Below are 17,041 nucleotides of genomic sequence, written 5' to 3'. Positions count from 1 at the left end.
AGTCTCTTGTTTCCTTAGTTCTTGAGGGCATGGATAGAACTGAAAGAAGTTAATTTTGACTCTACTCTAGGTTGATTTTTTTCTAATGCTCCTCATATCAAGGGATCCTGCAGCTCCTAAAGGAACAAACTTTGAAGAATGTTTTCTGTTCTTAAATCTCAATGTTTCCTCCCCTGTTGGTGTTGAACATTTATTCTTCTGACTATAGGGCTCTGTTAGAGCAGGAGAAACATCCCACTGAAAGCCCCTTTCCTTTTAACTATGGAGATTTAGTGAACCTCCATCTCTCTGTGTTTGAGACGGCACACTTAGTTCATGTCAATTGCCTTGCTTTCTCTGAAACAAAGAACTACATTTAGATGTAAAATAAGAAAGATCTTCATAGATTTCTGTTAAAAACTTAAATTTATCTTATTTCACTGAGGACAATCCTGGGATATTTAGTGCAGTAAAAAAAAAAAAATGTCTCCAGCTTTTACTTTTCATTTTAGCATCTTTTTCCTTATTCTTCATAAAATTCTGTAGGCACTACATGCCCTCACTGTGCCACCACTTTCCTTTCTGGAGAAGCATGAAGTGAACATACCTGAAAACAATACTTCTGTTAAAGAATGAAAATCTTGTTTTTAAGAGAAGCTTGAATATATAGAATTCTAATGGTGGTTTTGAGTCATGTTTAACCAAATTGTTTCCTTGGGACGGTGTGGGGTGTGTTGTGTGTTTATGTGAGAGTACATATTAAGTGTATTTTGGCAAACTTCTATCTATAGCACCACTTCTCCTCTCCAAAGCCCTCTTTCTTTGTGGACTGCAACACACATGCATCCCTTGGAACTTTATGCTTTGCAAAAGTAGATGAATCTCAGACAAGTTCATGTAGAAAATAAATTTTCAAAGTCTCCCTACTTTTACAAGAATTTGTTGGATATTCTTATAAATATTTTGTGTAATCTTATAGGGACATATCTTCTCCATGATTCCTGGAGATCAAAGATCTTTTTATTATTCTTCCTGAATTTGTTGTGAGCAGAAACTGATGTGTACACAAAAAAATCATAAAATATTACACTACTGGGTATTTACCCCAAAGATACAGATGTAGTGAAATCAAGGGGCACTTGCACCCCAATGTTCACAGCAGCAATGTCCACAATAGCCAAACTGTGGAAGAAGCCCAGATGTCCTTCAACAGATGAATGGATAAGAAAGATGTGGTTTATATATACAATAGAATATTACTCAGCCATCAGAAAGGATGAATACCTACCATTTACATCAACATGAATGGAACTGTAGGGTATTATGTTAAGGGAAATAAGTCAATCAGAGAAAGACAATTATCATATGGTTTCACCCATATGCGGAATATAAGAAATAGCTCAGAGGATCATAGGGGAAGGGAGGGAAAACTGAATAGGAAGAAATCAGAGAGGGAGACAAACCATGAGAGACTCTTGACTCTGGGAAATAAACTGAGGATTGCAGAAGGGGAGATGGGTGGGGGGATGGGGTAACTGGGTGCTGGGTATTAAGATGGGCAATTGATGTGATGAGCAGTGGGTGTTATACACAACTGAATAATCAATGAACACTACATCTCAAACAAATGATGTACTGTATGTTGGGTAATTGAATTTAAATAAAAAAATCATGAAATAGAAAATAAAAGCAACTGCTCAAGAGGCTAGGAACTAATTTCCTGATGTTCACCATCTGATGGTACAAAAATGACTGTACAACTCTGCAACATGACTGAGCCAGAACATGTATCTTCAGGGTTTGGAAGCATGGAAGAATATCTTTCAGCAAGGAGCATGGAATAGAGACTCAGTAAACACTTTCTGAAAGGAATCAATGGAAGGTGACACAAGGGAGATCTAAATACAATTGTTTGAAGAATTTATTTCCTGTGAGCACCTTGAGCACATTAAATGCTTTTTTTCTCTTAGAGACAGAAAGATGTACATTCTGAGCTTTTGATGGCCTCTTTTGTCAAAAGAACACCGACAGCATTCTTTCCAGTGTTTTCCTTAATTTGGATGTTGTTTCTCATTTTAAGTGCAACTCAAATTTGGTAATATTTAAGAATAAAATACATAAAATAAGCATTGATATCTTTATATTTATAAACTATTTTTATACATTGATTTTAAATCTCCATCCAATATTTGACTCCCTACTTTGAAAGCTACACAGGATTACCAACGGGATTCCTCCAAGAAACTAATGCAGTGTCCTACCTTTTGAGGGAAAGTTCATACCTATTTCCAGTTGGTCTGATTGATAAGATTCAGATATGCTAATCTGTAAGTAATGTATTAATATTTTAAGTACTTAAAATTTAAAAATTTAGGTATTAAAATTTTAATTGAGGGGGTGCCTGGGTGGCTCAATTGGCTGTGTCTGCCTTCGGTTCAGGTCATGATCCCAGAGTCCTGGGATCAAGGCTGACGTCAGGCTCCCTGCTCAGCAGAGAGCCTGCTTCTTTCTCTCACTCTGCCTGCTGCTCAGCCTACTTGTGTTCTCTCTACTTTCTGTCAAATAAATAAATAAAATCTTTGAACAAAATTAAAATAAATAAAATAAAATGTTAATGGCTACTTTATATTCATGTCCTAACCATGTCTTTTATAGTCATAACGTTAATTGTCTCCAGCCATCTTCCAAGGTTCCTTTAGATAAATTTCACACAACTAAAAGCCAAGCAGGATTTAGTAACAACAGCATTGAAAATAGTTTTAAGTCCTATATATAGAATTAGCCTTGATCCCACACAACACAGAAAATGGAGTACTGTGCCCCCACCCCCATGCAGTTGAACATCCACTTATAACTTTTGACACCCCCCAAAGCTTATCTACTAATAGTCTACTGTTGACCGAAAGCCTTACAGATAATATAAACAGTTAATTAACACCTGTTTTTTGTAAGTTATATGTTTTACATACTGTATTCCTACAATAAAGTAAGCTAGAGAAAATAGAATGTTATTAAAAAATCCTAAGGAAGAGTATAGTACTGTACTGTATTTAAGTGGATCCACACCATTCAAACTCATGTTGTTCAATGGTCAACTGGTATATATAAATAATATAAAGCCCACAGAGGAAAATTTACAATTCTAAATATCTCCATGTTTATTAAATACATTGCATCACTAATGAATAACCTTCCAAAAAAATCAGGTTCTGAGGGTTTCACTGATGAATTCTACCAAACACTAAAGTAAGAAATTATGTCAATTCTCTAAAATCACTTCCAGATTATAGAAGCATAAAAAATACTTACTCATTTTACAAAGCTGGACATACCCTAACACCAAAGTCATTTAAAGATGTCCAAAAATATATAGAGAGAGACTATGCCTCAAAATTATTGCTCATGAAGAGATGCAAAAATCCTCAATGAAATATTATTAAATTAAAGCTAACAATTTACCAAAATAAGTGTACATTGACCAAGTGGTGCTTATTCTTGGTATACAAGACTGATTCAATGTTCAAAAAACAATGTAACCTAGAACATCAGCCTAAAGAAGAAAAGTCATATTGATCATATCAATGGTTAAAGAAAGATATTTTTTAAATGATGACACATATTTATAATAACCTACAGCAAACAAGGAATCAAGGATAACTCCCTCAATTCATGTGGGAACAGATTAGAGACATCACTATGTTTAGTTTTAGATAGATAACAGATGATAGAAAGATGATAGATAAATAAATTATAGATATTTATAGATATGGATACATACACAGGTTAGCATTTCCTTGCTCTGCCAGCTGAGAAGGTCTTAAATCAATGACACCCCAGTAGCAAAGTACACCCAGCACCCAAACTTTGTTTCTAATATCATTATCAGTAATGATATTAAAGGTATCAGTCATTCTCAAAGAAATATCAGTAATTAAAGGTATCAGTAATTCTCAAAGAAATATCACATTCTAAGATTGGGGCAGGGGATATATGGGATATGTCTGTAGCATCTTGTGGTCCTAGAAAGTAAGGAAGTGACCCCTCCTCACCGAAAAAACCCACACACAATTATGGGGGTAAGTCAAAGGGACACAGGGGCCAACTGAAAGGATTCCCAATAGCCAAAGCTGGTCAATGTGACAAAATAAAGTAGTATTGGTTACAACCTAAAGTATAAAATAAATATGAGTCCACACTGATAAAAATAAATGAATACATAAACAAATGCGGGAATAGATTATCTCTCACGCAAAAAAAATTCCAAACAACATATGACGATGCTCCATGTCCAGGGAGGTGGAGCATAACTTCTCACTGTTTAGTTTGTGGGCTATGCATTGTAAATTACTTGCACAGAGAAAACTTGGAAATGGGGGAGCAAGAGAAGCCTGAGAAACATGACCTCAGCCAGGTGATGAAGCTCAATGTCAACAGTGATAAACCATGTTGATAGTACGTACCTTTGGTATATTTTGACATAAATAGTATTTTACTTCATTGATCTTCCCCAGTCACATAACTGTAGTCTAATCAGGGGGGAGATAATCAGATTAATCTCAGTCGAGGGATATTTTACGAAAACATCTCCTATTCCTCCATGATCTTGGAAAGTCTCCCTGTATATATTTTAAAATATATTAATAATATATTCACCTTTGTTAAATAAGATTTTATTTATTTATTTGAGAGAGAGCATGCATGCCTGTGAGAGGGGGGAGGAGCAGAGGAAGAAAGAATCTCAAACAGACTCCTCACTGAGCACAGACCCCAAGGTAGGGCTCAATCCTCACAACCCTGAGATCATGACCAGAGCAGAAACCAAGAGTCAGACACTTAACTGACTGTGCCATCCAGGCACCCCGAATTGTATACTTTAAGTGGATGAATTGTATGGTAGATGAATTATATCTCAGAAAGCTGTTAACATTAAAACAAAAAACAAAAAACAAAAAAACAGTACTTAGCGAACTAGTCCCCTAAAATATATATTGAAGTAAAGGAATGGAGACAGATATAACATGCTAACACAATCAAAAGAAAGCTAGAGAGCTATATTAATTTCAGAAAAGACAAACTTTAAAGTGAGAAAAACTATCAAGGATAAGAAGGGTATTATATTTTGATAAAGTGATTTCCAAGAGACATAATAAATCTTAATATCTATGCACCTAACAACAAAGCATCAAAATACCTGGGGTAAAACTGATAGAATGACAAGGGGAAATAGAAAAATCCAATCTGGTATTCAGAGGCTTTAACAGCTCTCTTTCAGTAATTGACAGATCAAAAGCCATCTTAAAATCTAAATTTTCTTCAGAAATTGAGGAACTTTGCAAAGTATAACAAAAAACTTCATTAGACTGTTGACTTGATGACTCTTAGTTTCACAAATATTAACGGCTAATTATTAAAAGAAAAATCATAGTTTTGCTAAGAATGACCTAACCTGGGCTTAGTGACCATATTCCCTAGTATGTCAACATAAAGTCAGAACAAAACCATGCTTTTATTCTCTATAAGGAAAATATAGGTTTTACTGTTTCAAGGTTTATATCCATTATCTTTAAATTAAAATATTATTAGCTCATGGATCAGAAGAATAAACATAGTTAAAATGTCCATGCTACCCAGAGCAATCTACACTTTCAATGCCATCCCAATCAAAATACAAATGACATTTTTCAAAGAACTGGAACAAACAGCCCTTAAATTTGTGTGGAAACAGAAAAGGCCCAAAATCGCCAAGGAATTGTTGAAAAGGAAAAACAAAGCTGGGGGCATCACAGTGCCGGATTTCAAGCTGTACTACAAAGCTGTGATCACAAAGACAGCATGGTACTGGCACAAAAACAGACACATAGACCAATGGAACAGAATAGAGAATCCAGAAATGGACCCTCGGCTCTTTGGGCAACTAATGCTTTGACAAAGCAGGAAAAAACATCCGGTGGAAAAAAGACAGTCTCTTCAATAAATGGTGCTGGGAAAATTGGACAGCTACATGCAAAAGAATGAAACTTGACCACTCTCTCACACCACACACAAAGATAAACTCCAAATGGATGAAAGACCTTGATGTGAGACAGGAATCCATCAAAATCCTAGAGGGCAACATAGGCAGCAACCTCTTTGACATTGGCCACAGCAACCTTTTTCATGACACATCTCCAAAGGCAAGAGAAACAAAAGAAAAAATGAACTTGTGGGACTTCATCAAGATAAAAAGCTTCTGCACAGCCAAGGAAACAGTAAAAAAACTAAGAGGCAGCCCACAGAATGGGAGAAGATATTTGCTTCTTAACACTTAACACTACAGATATTTGCTTCTTAACACTTAACACTACAGATAAAATATTAGTATCCAAGATCTACAAAGAACTTCTCAAACTCAATACACGTGAAACAAATAATCAAAACAAAAAATGGGCAGAAGATATGAACAGACACTTTTCCCATGAAGACATACAAATGGCTAACGGACACATGAAAAAATGTTCAAAATCATTAGCCATCAGGGAAATTGAAATCAAAACCACATTGAGATACCACCTTACGCCAGTTAGAATGGCAAAAATGGACAAGGCAGGAAAAAACAAATGTTGGAGAGGATGTGGAGAAAGGGGATCCCTCTTACATTGTTGGTGGGAATGCAAGTTGGTACAGCCACTTTGGAAAACAGTGTGGAGGTCCCTCAAAAAGTTAAAAATTGAGCTACCCTATGACCCAGCAATTGCACTACTGGGTATTTACCCCAAAGATACAGATGTAGTGAAGAAAAGGGCCATATGCATCCCAATGTTCATAGAAGCATTGTCCACAATAACTAAATCGTGGAAGGAGCCAAGACGCCCTTCAACAGATGACTGGATTAAGAAGATGTGGTCCATATATACAATGGAATATTACTCAGCCATCAGAAAGAATGATTACCCAACATTTGCAGCAACATGGGTGGGACTGGAGGAGATTATGCTAAGTGAAATAAGTCAAGCAGAGAACGACAATTATCATATGGTTTCCCTCATTTATGGAACATAAGAAATAGCAGGAAGATTGGTAGGAGAAGGAAGGGAAGAATGAAGGGGGGTAAACAGAAGGGGGAATGAACTATGAGAGACTGTGGACTCTGGGAAACAAATTGAGGGCTTCAGAGGGGAGGAAGTTGGGGGATTGGGATAGGGCAGTGATGGATAGTAAGGAGGGCACATATTGCATGGTGCACTGGGTGTTATATGCAAATAATGAATCATGGAACATTACATCGAAAACTAAGGATATACTGTATGGTGACTAATATAACATAATAAAAAATTATTATAAAAAATAAAATAAAATATTATTAGCAAAATTTAAATTCAAAATTCTACATTAACATGAAATACTCTCATAAATATAAAGGAGGGTGTAGGAAATGTGTGTTTTAGGTTCTCTTTCACTTAAACTTTCTGTTGCTTGAATTTCCGGAGGATTCTGTCACGAATCTGTTTGGTCTTGACACTGTAGACAATGGGGTTCATGAGGGGTGGGACCAGCAAGTAGACATTGGCCATGAGCACATGGACAATTGGGGAAGCATTCTGTCCATAGCGACGGATCATAGAGAGCCCTATCATTGGTGTATAGAAAGTGAATACAGCACAGATATGGGAGATGCAGGTGTTAAGGGCTTTCATCCTCTCTTTCTTGGAAGCTATACTCAACACTGTGCCAAGGATGAGGATATAGGATAGGAGGAGAAGCACTGAATCAAGTCCCATGGAGCAAATGACCACCATGAGGCCATAGATGCTGCTGACCCGACGGCTGGATACAGTTGTCTTTATGAGGTCCTGGTGTAGGCAGAATGGGTAGGAGAGAATATTGATAGGATGATATTGAAGCCTCTTTAGGAGGAAGGAAGCTGGAAAGACCAGAGCCAAGGCCCTTCCAGCAACTGCCAACCCAATCCCAATGATTACACCATTGGTTAGAATGGCCACATAGCGCAGGGGCTCTCGGATTGCTACAAAGCGGTCAAAGGCCATGGCCAACAGCACAGCTGACTCAATAATTGAGAAAACATGAATGAAGTACATCTGGACCAGACAAGCATTAAAGGAGATCTCCCGGGCATGGAACCAGAAGACGCTGAACATGGTAGGCAAGGTTGTAGTGGACAGGCCCAGGTCAGTAAGTGCCAGCATTGACAGAAAGTAGTACATTGGTTGGTGGAGGGAAGGCTCAGTTCTGATGATAAATAAGATGGTAATGTTTCCTGAAATTGAGGTGGCATAAATCAGAAAGATGGGGATGGAAATCAAGCTATATCTGCTTTCAAGGCCTGAGAGGCCTGTCAGGAGGAAGCGAGGGTACAAGGTAGAGCTATTGAAGACAGACATCGTGATGATGGAGGCACCCTCAGTCTAAGCGGGAAGACGAGAACCTGGAACAATTCGGGTACAGTCAGTATCACAAGAAGCAGCAATGGTCTGACACGTGCTGCTCTGTAGAGACTCTTTCCAATCACTCCTTTGCTCATAATATATAATTACCACCTGTTTTTTCCCAATTAATCTATTTCATCATTGTACATTTATTGAGAATATATTTTATAAAAAGAAAACTGGTAGTGCTAAAATGTAGAGAAATATATAAAAACTGACTTCAAGTACTTATAACCTAGTAAATGGAGAGATCTAAAATTAAAGTAGTAGTTTAATACAAGTCCCTACAAAACACAGAAATAGGAAACTAACCTGACCCAGAGATGTCGGGCAAGATTTATTGAAGGTAATTCTTGAATTAGGTTTCAAATGACACGTATGAGATAGAGGGACCAACAGGCTGTGTTGCATTCTGTGCTGATTAACAAACAGGTAAATGCAGAATGATATTAGCATTACACGTATAAATGAATGCAATTGAGCCAAACGATAGGACAGGGTGGGTCTTCAGATGGTTATTGGAGCAAAGATTGAATAGAAGGGGACCAGAATTTCTGAAGGAACTTGGTATAAATATAAAGAGCTTGGACTTAATCTTAGAAGACACAATGTAGTCATTTTAATAAAAAGTAAGCAGTACAACCAGATTTATATTATATTGCCATCAAACTAGAATCAATGTTAAGAATGGATTAAAGGCTGGCAAAAGAGAAGGCAGGGTAATCCTTTAGAAGGCGGTCATAGTAATTTTTAAAAAGTGGATGAAAGTAAAATGTGGGATGATAAAGGACAAATAGATAGAACTTCCTCAACTCTTTCAGTATCTTCAGAGACTTCATCCTGGCCAGCTATGCCGAGTCTTCCCTCTTAGATCACTTTCTCCTACTACTTCACATTAAAGACTCCTTGGACCTAGGATATTCATAATCCATCTTCCATAAAAGGGTCTATTCGATGTAGACACAGCACCCTGCTCTCAGTTGCTCCTCCTCCAGAGTCAGAGGAAGGCTGATGACAACTGTCATTCACTACCTCTATCACTTTGGACAGATTACTGAACTTCTTTGAGCATAAAAGCCTGAGAACCATATTAACTTACCTAAGAGATTACTTTACTTAAGAAAATGTATCTAAAGTTCTTGGCACAGAGTCTGAGACTTTTGGGCTTAAGTGAAGAAAAAGTCTTAAGACCTTTGGGAGATAACTTTGGGCTTAAGTGAAGCAAAATGTTAATGAAGATGCCGAAGTACCCACAATCTTAAGAGTATGAGCCAAATACAACAGTGATCCAAAAGCAGGTGTGACCTGGAGTATCACCTATATTACCCCTCAGGGCTTCTCTTGAAAGTTATTTGCCAGATTTCTTTTTTGGCTCATAATACTGCCGAGTGTATGTGATATATGTGAGAGGGAGATAGAGGAGGTGCTCAAATCACCATGAACATTACCATCATTGTCATTATCACCATCTTTAATGGTATAATTTTTAGTTAATATCAGATAGCAATGTTTCCGAGAACAGAGATTTCAGTACATGGATTCCCATCATGTGCACTATTTATATTGGGGATGAGTCTACAATGGCATCACAACCCAGAGCTCTTTTGAGCAGCCTTTGAAAATACATTAGGTACTTATAACCTCTTGCCCATTTTTCTCACTTCAGAAACCTTCCTTTAGGCATACCTGAGTCCTCAAGTGTGGACAGCCATTCACCCTCCTACAGATTTGTTGAGTTCCATTCTGCCAGGTGAAAGGATTTGTTGCAGGTAGAGAAAGCCACTGAATATGGACATACGAGAAGACTAAAAACACAATGGCAGACAGCTCTTCAAGGAAGCATAGATGTCCTGAGTGAGGCATCCATTTCTCCTTCAGCAACTCCAGAGCCAAGATAACATGTTTGCTTTCAGCACCTCTGACTCCATCCAGCTAGTTGCTTTATCCACACTGCACTCCTTGGCTTTAACTACTCTAAACTGCATTCCCCCTCTTGACCAGCCATCCCCTCAGGACCATTTTTTTTTTTCTTACTGTAAACTTCAGAGAGGATAAATGCCACTGGAGAATTTACCCCTGCTCAGAGAAAGGAGATGATTATGCCAAATTCCCAAACTGGGAGTCCAGATTTCACAGCACCCGAGCAGTGCTGCAGGGATCATCTGATGGAGAAAGATGCAGTGGATTTAGTCCGAAGAATGTACTAGAAAAAGTCTGTGCTCTGAATAACCAAAGACAGCAGTTAGTTACTAGCTGTTGGATGTTGGGAAAATTACAGCAGTTTCCCCTCACCTGTGGTTTCACTTTCTGTGGTTTCAGTTACCCAAGATCAACCGTCGTCTGGAAGCAGAGGATCCTCCTTCTGATGTATCATCAGGAGGTCAGTTGTGGCACAGGGTTCAGTGCAGCAGGAAATGGAAATCACAGCTTGTTTCCTCACTGCACTCTGTTTGGTGCCTTGATCAAGCCTTCACTGAAATAATATCTATCTGCTAATATAATATAAATAATATCTATCTGCTAATAATATCTTCTGCTAATATCTAAAGTGTGGCACCAAAAGAAAAGAACAAGATAAAAATGAAAACAGACAAATAGAGCAGAGAATAATTGACATGTGAGACATTCAAAGGTTCTAATGTATGGTGAAGATACACGAGAGAAGAAAACAACACAGAAACAATATTTGAGAGACAAGGGCCCAGAAATTTCTATCTGAAACTAGTGTTCTCCAGATTATCAGGAAATTATGTCTTTCTTGAAAACCTTATTTGAAAGTTTTATAGAGAGAAAATCCCAGGCCCAGATAGCATCTTTAATGAATAACTTAAAGCATAGAAAGAAGAAGAACAGAAACTCTACACATGTATTTCTAGAGAATATAAAAAGAGGGGTTGCTTCTCAATGATTTTTATGAGGCGAGTAAAACCTGTATTCCATAACCGGAAAGTGACATCACAGAAAAGAAATATCAAAGAGCAAAATACCCTATAAAACTGATTACAAAATTCAAAACAAAATACTAACAAATCCAATCCAGTAATTGCATGCACGTGGACACACACACACTATGATCCTGTTGGACTTTTATGATAATACGTAATCAGTATTAAGTTTAGTCAAACATTTTTTTCTTCATCAGTCTGGAATAACAAACGATTTCTTCCTTTTCGTGTGTTTAATTCAAGCATCAAAGTTGTTTTATAAGCAAAAATCCACAATGTAATTAACTGTGTGTAATATAATGAATATGATATACATGTAATATGGTGAATATGGCATATATAGAAAATATAGTGAATATAGTATATATGAAATATAGTTAATAAAAGGGATAAATTACTTGATAATGTAGATTGATGAAGAAAAATACTAGATTAAATTTAATACTGATAATTCTTATTAAAACATATTAAACTAAAAAAGAGAACTTTCTTGATCTGATTTTATAAATAATAAACTTGATGGCTACTTTCTTCTGGTTCCTCATGTGATATGCTCAGAGTCACCACTCTGTCCCAACAATGAGGAAAAAACTGAACAGACTGAAAATCTGTATCTCTTTTTGGACCCATGAGAGAGGAGAGGACACAGGGCAAAATACCCCCACCAAGAATGAAGAGTCAGGGAATATAGGGAATCATACCTTACAGATTAGAGGCTCACAAGAAAGATGGCTTCAGGAACCATCACTATGGTAGGAAAAATCTGAACCAAATTAACAGGTTACTGGAAGCTCAGTGTGGATAAGTCTGACAGTTAAAAACTGCAAGGGTACCCAACAATTGCAGGGGGTGGAGGGTAAAATATTATGATATTTGCCTCCAGGAGCTTTTCAAAACTCCCACAGAAATATCAAAGAAAAATTTTCTCATGTTCCATGCAGGGAGGGGAAAAGGAACCATTTTGAAATAAGCCTTGGCACTCTGTTCATTTTAACAATGCCTTAGGCGAAACTAGTTAACCAGAGCCTAACCTGCTTGAGTATTAGCACCTAACTGACATTAGGAAAGTAAAATACCCAGCTCCGGCCCCCTCTAGCTGTCCATGTGGGAGAAGGAAATACCCAACCCCAGTCCATGCTAGCTATCCTATTTCATCTAAGGGGGGAGAATTAAAACAAAACAAAATGAAACAAAACTGGGAAACACCTGTGAAGTTCAAATTCCAGGGGCATGGGCTCACTGAAGGACTGAAACTTAAACATAGGACTATAGGATGCTCTCCCCCCAAAATCTTTTTTTTTTTTTTTTAAGATTTTATTTATTTATTTGACAGAGATAGAAGACAGCCAGTGGGAGAGAGAACACAAGCAGGGGGAGTGGGAGAGGAAGAAGCAGGCTCATAGCGGAGGAGCCTGATGTGGGGCTCGATCCCATAACGCCGGGATCACGCCCTGAGCCGAAGGCAGACGCTTAACCGCTGTGCCACCCAGGCATCCCTCTCCCCCCAAAATCTTACTGTACATTAATAAAGCCCTATTTGAAGTAGTTCCTTTTACTTAGTACACCATGTCCAGTTATTGGGGGAGGGGGGAGCATCCTAAAAGGTTGAAAATACAATTTGAAGAAACAAAGCAAGTATCAGATGCTATGACATGGATGGTGGAATATCAGACCAGGAATTTAAAACCCCTATGATTAACATGCTGAAGGCTCTATTGGATAAAGCAGAATGCATGTAAGAACAGATGGAATTTCCTATTCTCAACATAGCCAAGTGAGAACTCCACAACCCTTTTCTGTCTATGCTTACACACAATGCTTAGAAGTATAGGAAAAAGAATTATTTCCCTTCTCCCAGACTCATACACTGAGGATGGCCTTTTCTTAAGACTTAGAATCAAAAATCATGGCTATCTCCTCTTATTTTGTTCTATCTTCCTGTACAAGGATGTCTCTGTGAGAATTTTATTTCATCTTTCATCTTTGGCACAGTTTTTCTGGAAACCTGTTATCCGAGGGTTTCTAAGAAAGCAGACTTTGATGTAAAATTTAGTCTGCAATATGTTTCAGATAGAGTCCTTGGGATAAGCTTCCTGAAATGAGGACTAGAAGGAGGATTGCCAGAAGGAGAAATTGATCTGTGAGTCAGGTCCATGGTCCATACCACAGAAAATTCTGGGGCTAAAATTGTCCAAGTGAATTGTTTTGCGTTGGGCCTGAAGGGTCAGGCCTTTACACCTTATTATCTCAGTGGTTGGATAGGTCATGACCTTGGGCGAGGCTCATATCTGCAGCTGAGGCTCTAAGTTGAAGGCTCTCTACTGACAACGCTTCCAGCAGCTGAGGCTACAAATCTTTTATTGAAGTGGGATCTGGGCAGTGTGCGTGTTCATGTCCATTACAACTCATTTCAGAGTCATTTCTCTTTTGAGGTAACGTGAAATAGTTTGGGCAAGTCTCAAGTTTCTCCTGGAGATGGGGGTATATTACTTACACATGCTCTTTCTACAGTCTTTCTTTTCCTTCATGCTACCTCCCCTTCCTGGAATACCTTGCCCAGTGGGGTGCTCGTAAATGCTTAACAACCAACTCTCTAGGAAAATTTTTAAAAGCTCTGGTATGTAGTGTTTGCCTGTTTCTGTTGTGTAAATATTCCCATCATGACAAATTTCAAATTACCAATGTTTTATAGAACATGGATTTGGAACAAGATATTGCACAATTGCCTTTTGTAAGCCAAAAAAGCTAGCTTCAGCACACCACTTTCTTTCACACTTAGTCTAGCTGGCAAGAATGAGTTTGACCCACACGGCACAGCCAAAGTATCAATTACTTCAATCCCAATCTTTAAATAACAATGTTGTACTAATTATTTCAATGATAGCATCCGTTAACTTTGATAATCCTTTTATAAATATGTCTCCACTATTAAACATTAATTCTTTAACATTAAGACCATGCATTCTATATTTTATATACCTGCAGCATTGAAAGCAGTAAGTGCTACAAGAGGTATTTCATTTTTCTCAGTATGTTTTACTTGGATAAGCAAATAGGCAATATCATTTACACTTACAACTATTTTATGAGTATTCATAATGGTTGGGGGAGGCGAGCCCCAGAGTGATGTGTTAGTGTAGCAGTAATGACCCCATGCTTAAAAGGTTTTCAGTACAGTGGAGAAGAAAGTGAATATATATTAAATAGTAAAATATCACTAATGAAAGCATATGTGGAAATCACCTTAGTGAAGAAGAAAAGAAAAGTAATAGGTTATTGACAATAAAGAAACTGAGAAAGGCAGTGATATTGAAGATCTACCCAAGAGGAGAATATTTTTATTAAAAGATAAAGATGGTGCTTTGCACAACTACCAACCCACTCCCTGATGAAGACATGAAATTCTGTGCTGTGGAACAGGGAATCTGCACGCTTGCCTAGACTTTTAGACTGTCAGGCTTTCTAGAGCAACCCCATGTGTCTGCCTCAGTATTTGCTGATAAACTGAAGAAGCTGATAGACCTACAGTGGCCAGGGGAGGAAAGACATGTGATGATGAGGTGATAACTTAGTTTATAGCCAACAGCCACAGTAGCAGTTCAAAGTCTTGTCAAAAAGTCAAGTTCCAAATTCCCCCAAGAAGTCAGAAATCTTTTCATTAAAAATTACGACATTTTGGCATGAGAGACACAATATGGGCAAATGATAGAGATTAATTTCTGGATCATAAACGTGAGAAATTATATAAACAGTTGTATGAAGAAAGTTATTGCTATTATCATCATTCATATTAATAATTTAATAACAACAAATTTATAGTTTAAAAAGCAATCTTTTTTTACACACATTGTTCCTTATAAGCTCAATTATTTGGGGGATAGAAAAGAACACAATTTGGTTATGAAAAATCTGAATCTCGTAAGGGTTGATGATTAACTGAGATCACATACCTAGAAAGTGAAAGAATTATATATTTAACCAGATGACCAAAACCCAAGTATTTTACTTCTCATCTACTCAGATAGCTGCCCCAAGATTTTTCAGTGGGAAAACTTCAGGATAGAGGTTATTTAAAGCCGCCTCCCTAGTCCAAACTTGCGGAGAATTCTTAGACGAATCTGCTTTGTCCTGACGCTGTAGACAATAGGGTTAAGTACTGGGGGGAAAAGCAGGTAAATGTCGGCCATGATGATGTGAACTATGGGGGACAGATGTATCCCAAAGCGATGGACCATTGACACCCCAATAACTGGCACAAAGAAAATGAGCACCACGCAGATATGGGACACGCATGTGTTGAGTGCCTTTAACCGCTCTTCATGAGACGCAATGCCCAGCACAGCATTAAGAATCAGGACATAAGAAAGAAGTATAAAGACTGAATCCACGCCCAGTGTGGTGATAACTACACACAGTCCATAGATACTGCTGATTCTGGCATCCGAACAGGATAATTTCAGAATGTCTTGGTGCAAACAAAAGGCATGGGAAAGGGCATTGACACGGCAGTAGTGATAACGTCTCAGTAGCAATGGTGTAGGAAGTACAACTCCCATGCTTCTTAGCAAACAGGCCAAACCAATCTTGCCTATTACACTGTTGTTAAGGATGGTGGTATAGCGCAGTGGACGGCAAATAGCAACAAAACGATCGAAGGCCATGGCCAATAGCACCGAGGACTCCAGGAATGTGAATGTGTGGATGAAGACGAGCTGAGCATAGCAAGCACTTGCCTGGATCTCCTGAGCATCCAGCCATAACACAGCAAGCACGGTGGGAAGCGTGGACATGGACATACCTAGGTCAGTTAGTGCCAAGATGGAAAGGAAGTAATACATGGGCTGGTGGAGTGAGGACTCTATCCAAATGACAGAGAGGATGGTGACATTACCAATAAATGCTACCAAGTAAACAAGACAGAATGGGATTGAGAACCAAGAATGGACACACTCCAATCCAGGAAATCCCCTCAGAATAAATATGGGCTCCATGGTGTTATTATTACTCCAGACCACCATGGTGATCTTTGGCAAACAGTGAAGAATGTTTTCTGTTTTCCTTTTTTATCTCTCAAAGTTATCCCTTGTGAACGTGAGCAGTGCAAGCAGGATACCGCATCTCTTTCCTCCAACCTCACAGAGAAAGGAAGAGGGTATTTCTTATGGGTCTTCCACAGCAAAGAGCATTAAATTCCAGAACAAAAAGTGTGTACCACACAATCTGATCATCTCTGACAAGAACGCTGATGAATTTGCACTGAGGACACTAAAAATTGAAGCCGCAAAAGAGTAAAGAAATCTTTGCCAAACACTGTAAAAATGAAAATAGAGAAAAGAGTAAATGTCTATGGATTTACATTGTTTCGTGTCAGCGATGTTCTTGAGTTAATCATTTGTTGCTTCTAGGTTATCTCTTAATTCATAACAACTGAACAGTTCCCAAGGACTCAACAAAATTTCCCTTCATATTTACTTTTATTCAACACTTAAAATATTTAAAAACTGAGAATATTTAATATTTTAATAATAAAAACAAATGCCACATTATGTAAAATGGAGACATGAAAAAGAATAAAGTCCATAATTCTAGCACACTTGTATATTTTTGCTATTTAATAAAGCAATTCTTCCTTAATCTAAACTCCTCACAGTAGCAAGTAAAATATTTATTGATAAATATATCATAAGGTCACAA

The 17,041-nt window shown here is 37.8% G+C and overlaps 2 protein-coding genes across 2 annotated transcripts; both read right to left on the bottom strand.

Moving 5' to 3' along the window:
• Nucleotides 1-7,415: 7,415 nt before the first annotated feature.
• Nucleotides 7,416-8,357, bottom strand: LOC113269500 (olfactory receptor 51G2-like). Its single transcript, XM_026518378.2, has one exon. The coding sequence runs from the start codon at nt 8,355-8,357 to the stop codon at nt 7,416-7,418; it is 942 nt and encodes a 313-aa protein (XP_026374163.1).
• A 7,012-nt stretch (nt 8,358-15,369) lies between these two features.
• LOC113269447 (olfactory receptor 51L1) lies at nt 15,370-16,374 on the bottom strand. The gene has a single exon (XM_026518338.4). The coding sequence runs from the start codon at nt 16,363-16,365 to the stop codon at nt 15,418-15,420; it is 948 nt and encodes a 315-aa protein (XP_026374123.3). The 5' UTR covers nt 16,366-16,374; the 3' UTR covers nt 15,370-15,417.
• Between the last annotated feature and the right edge of the window lie 667 nt (nt 16,375-17,041).

Source organism: Ursus arctos, unplaced genomic scaffold (genome assembly GCF_023065955.2).
Source record: "Ursus arctos isolate Adak ecotype North America unplaced genomic scaffold, UrsArc2.0 scaffold_22, whole genome shotgun sequence".
NCBI lineage: Eukaryota > Metazoa > Chordata > Mammalia > Carnivora > Ursidae > Ursus > Ursus arctos.
Note: the sequence above shows the minus strand (reverse complement) of the source record. Positions and strands in the feature narration are given on the sequence as shown.

Excerpts from the sequence above, each read along its gene's own strand:
- LOC113269500 (XM_026518378.2), bottom strand. The coding sequence starts at position 8,357 with ATGTCTGTCTTCAATAGCTCTACCTTGTACCCTCGCTTCCTCCTGACA.
- LOC113269447 (XM_026518338.4), bottom strand. The coding sequence starts at position 16,365 with ATGGTGGTCTGGAGTAATAATAACACCATGGAGCCCATATTTATTCTG.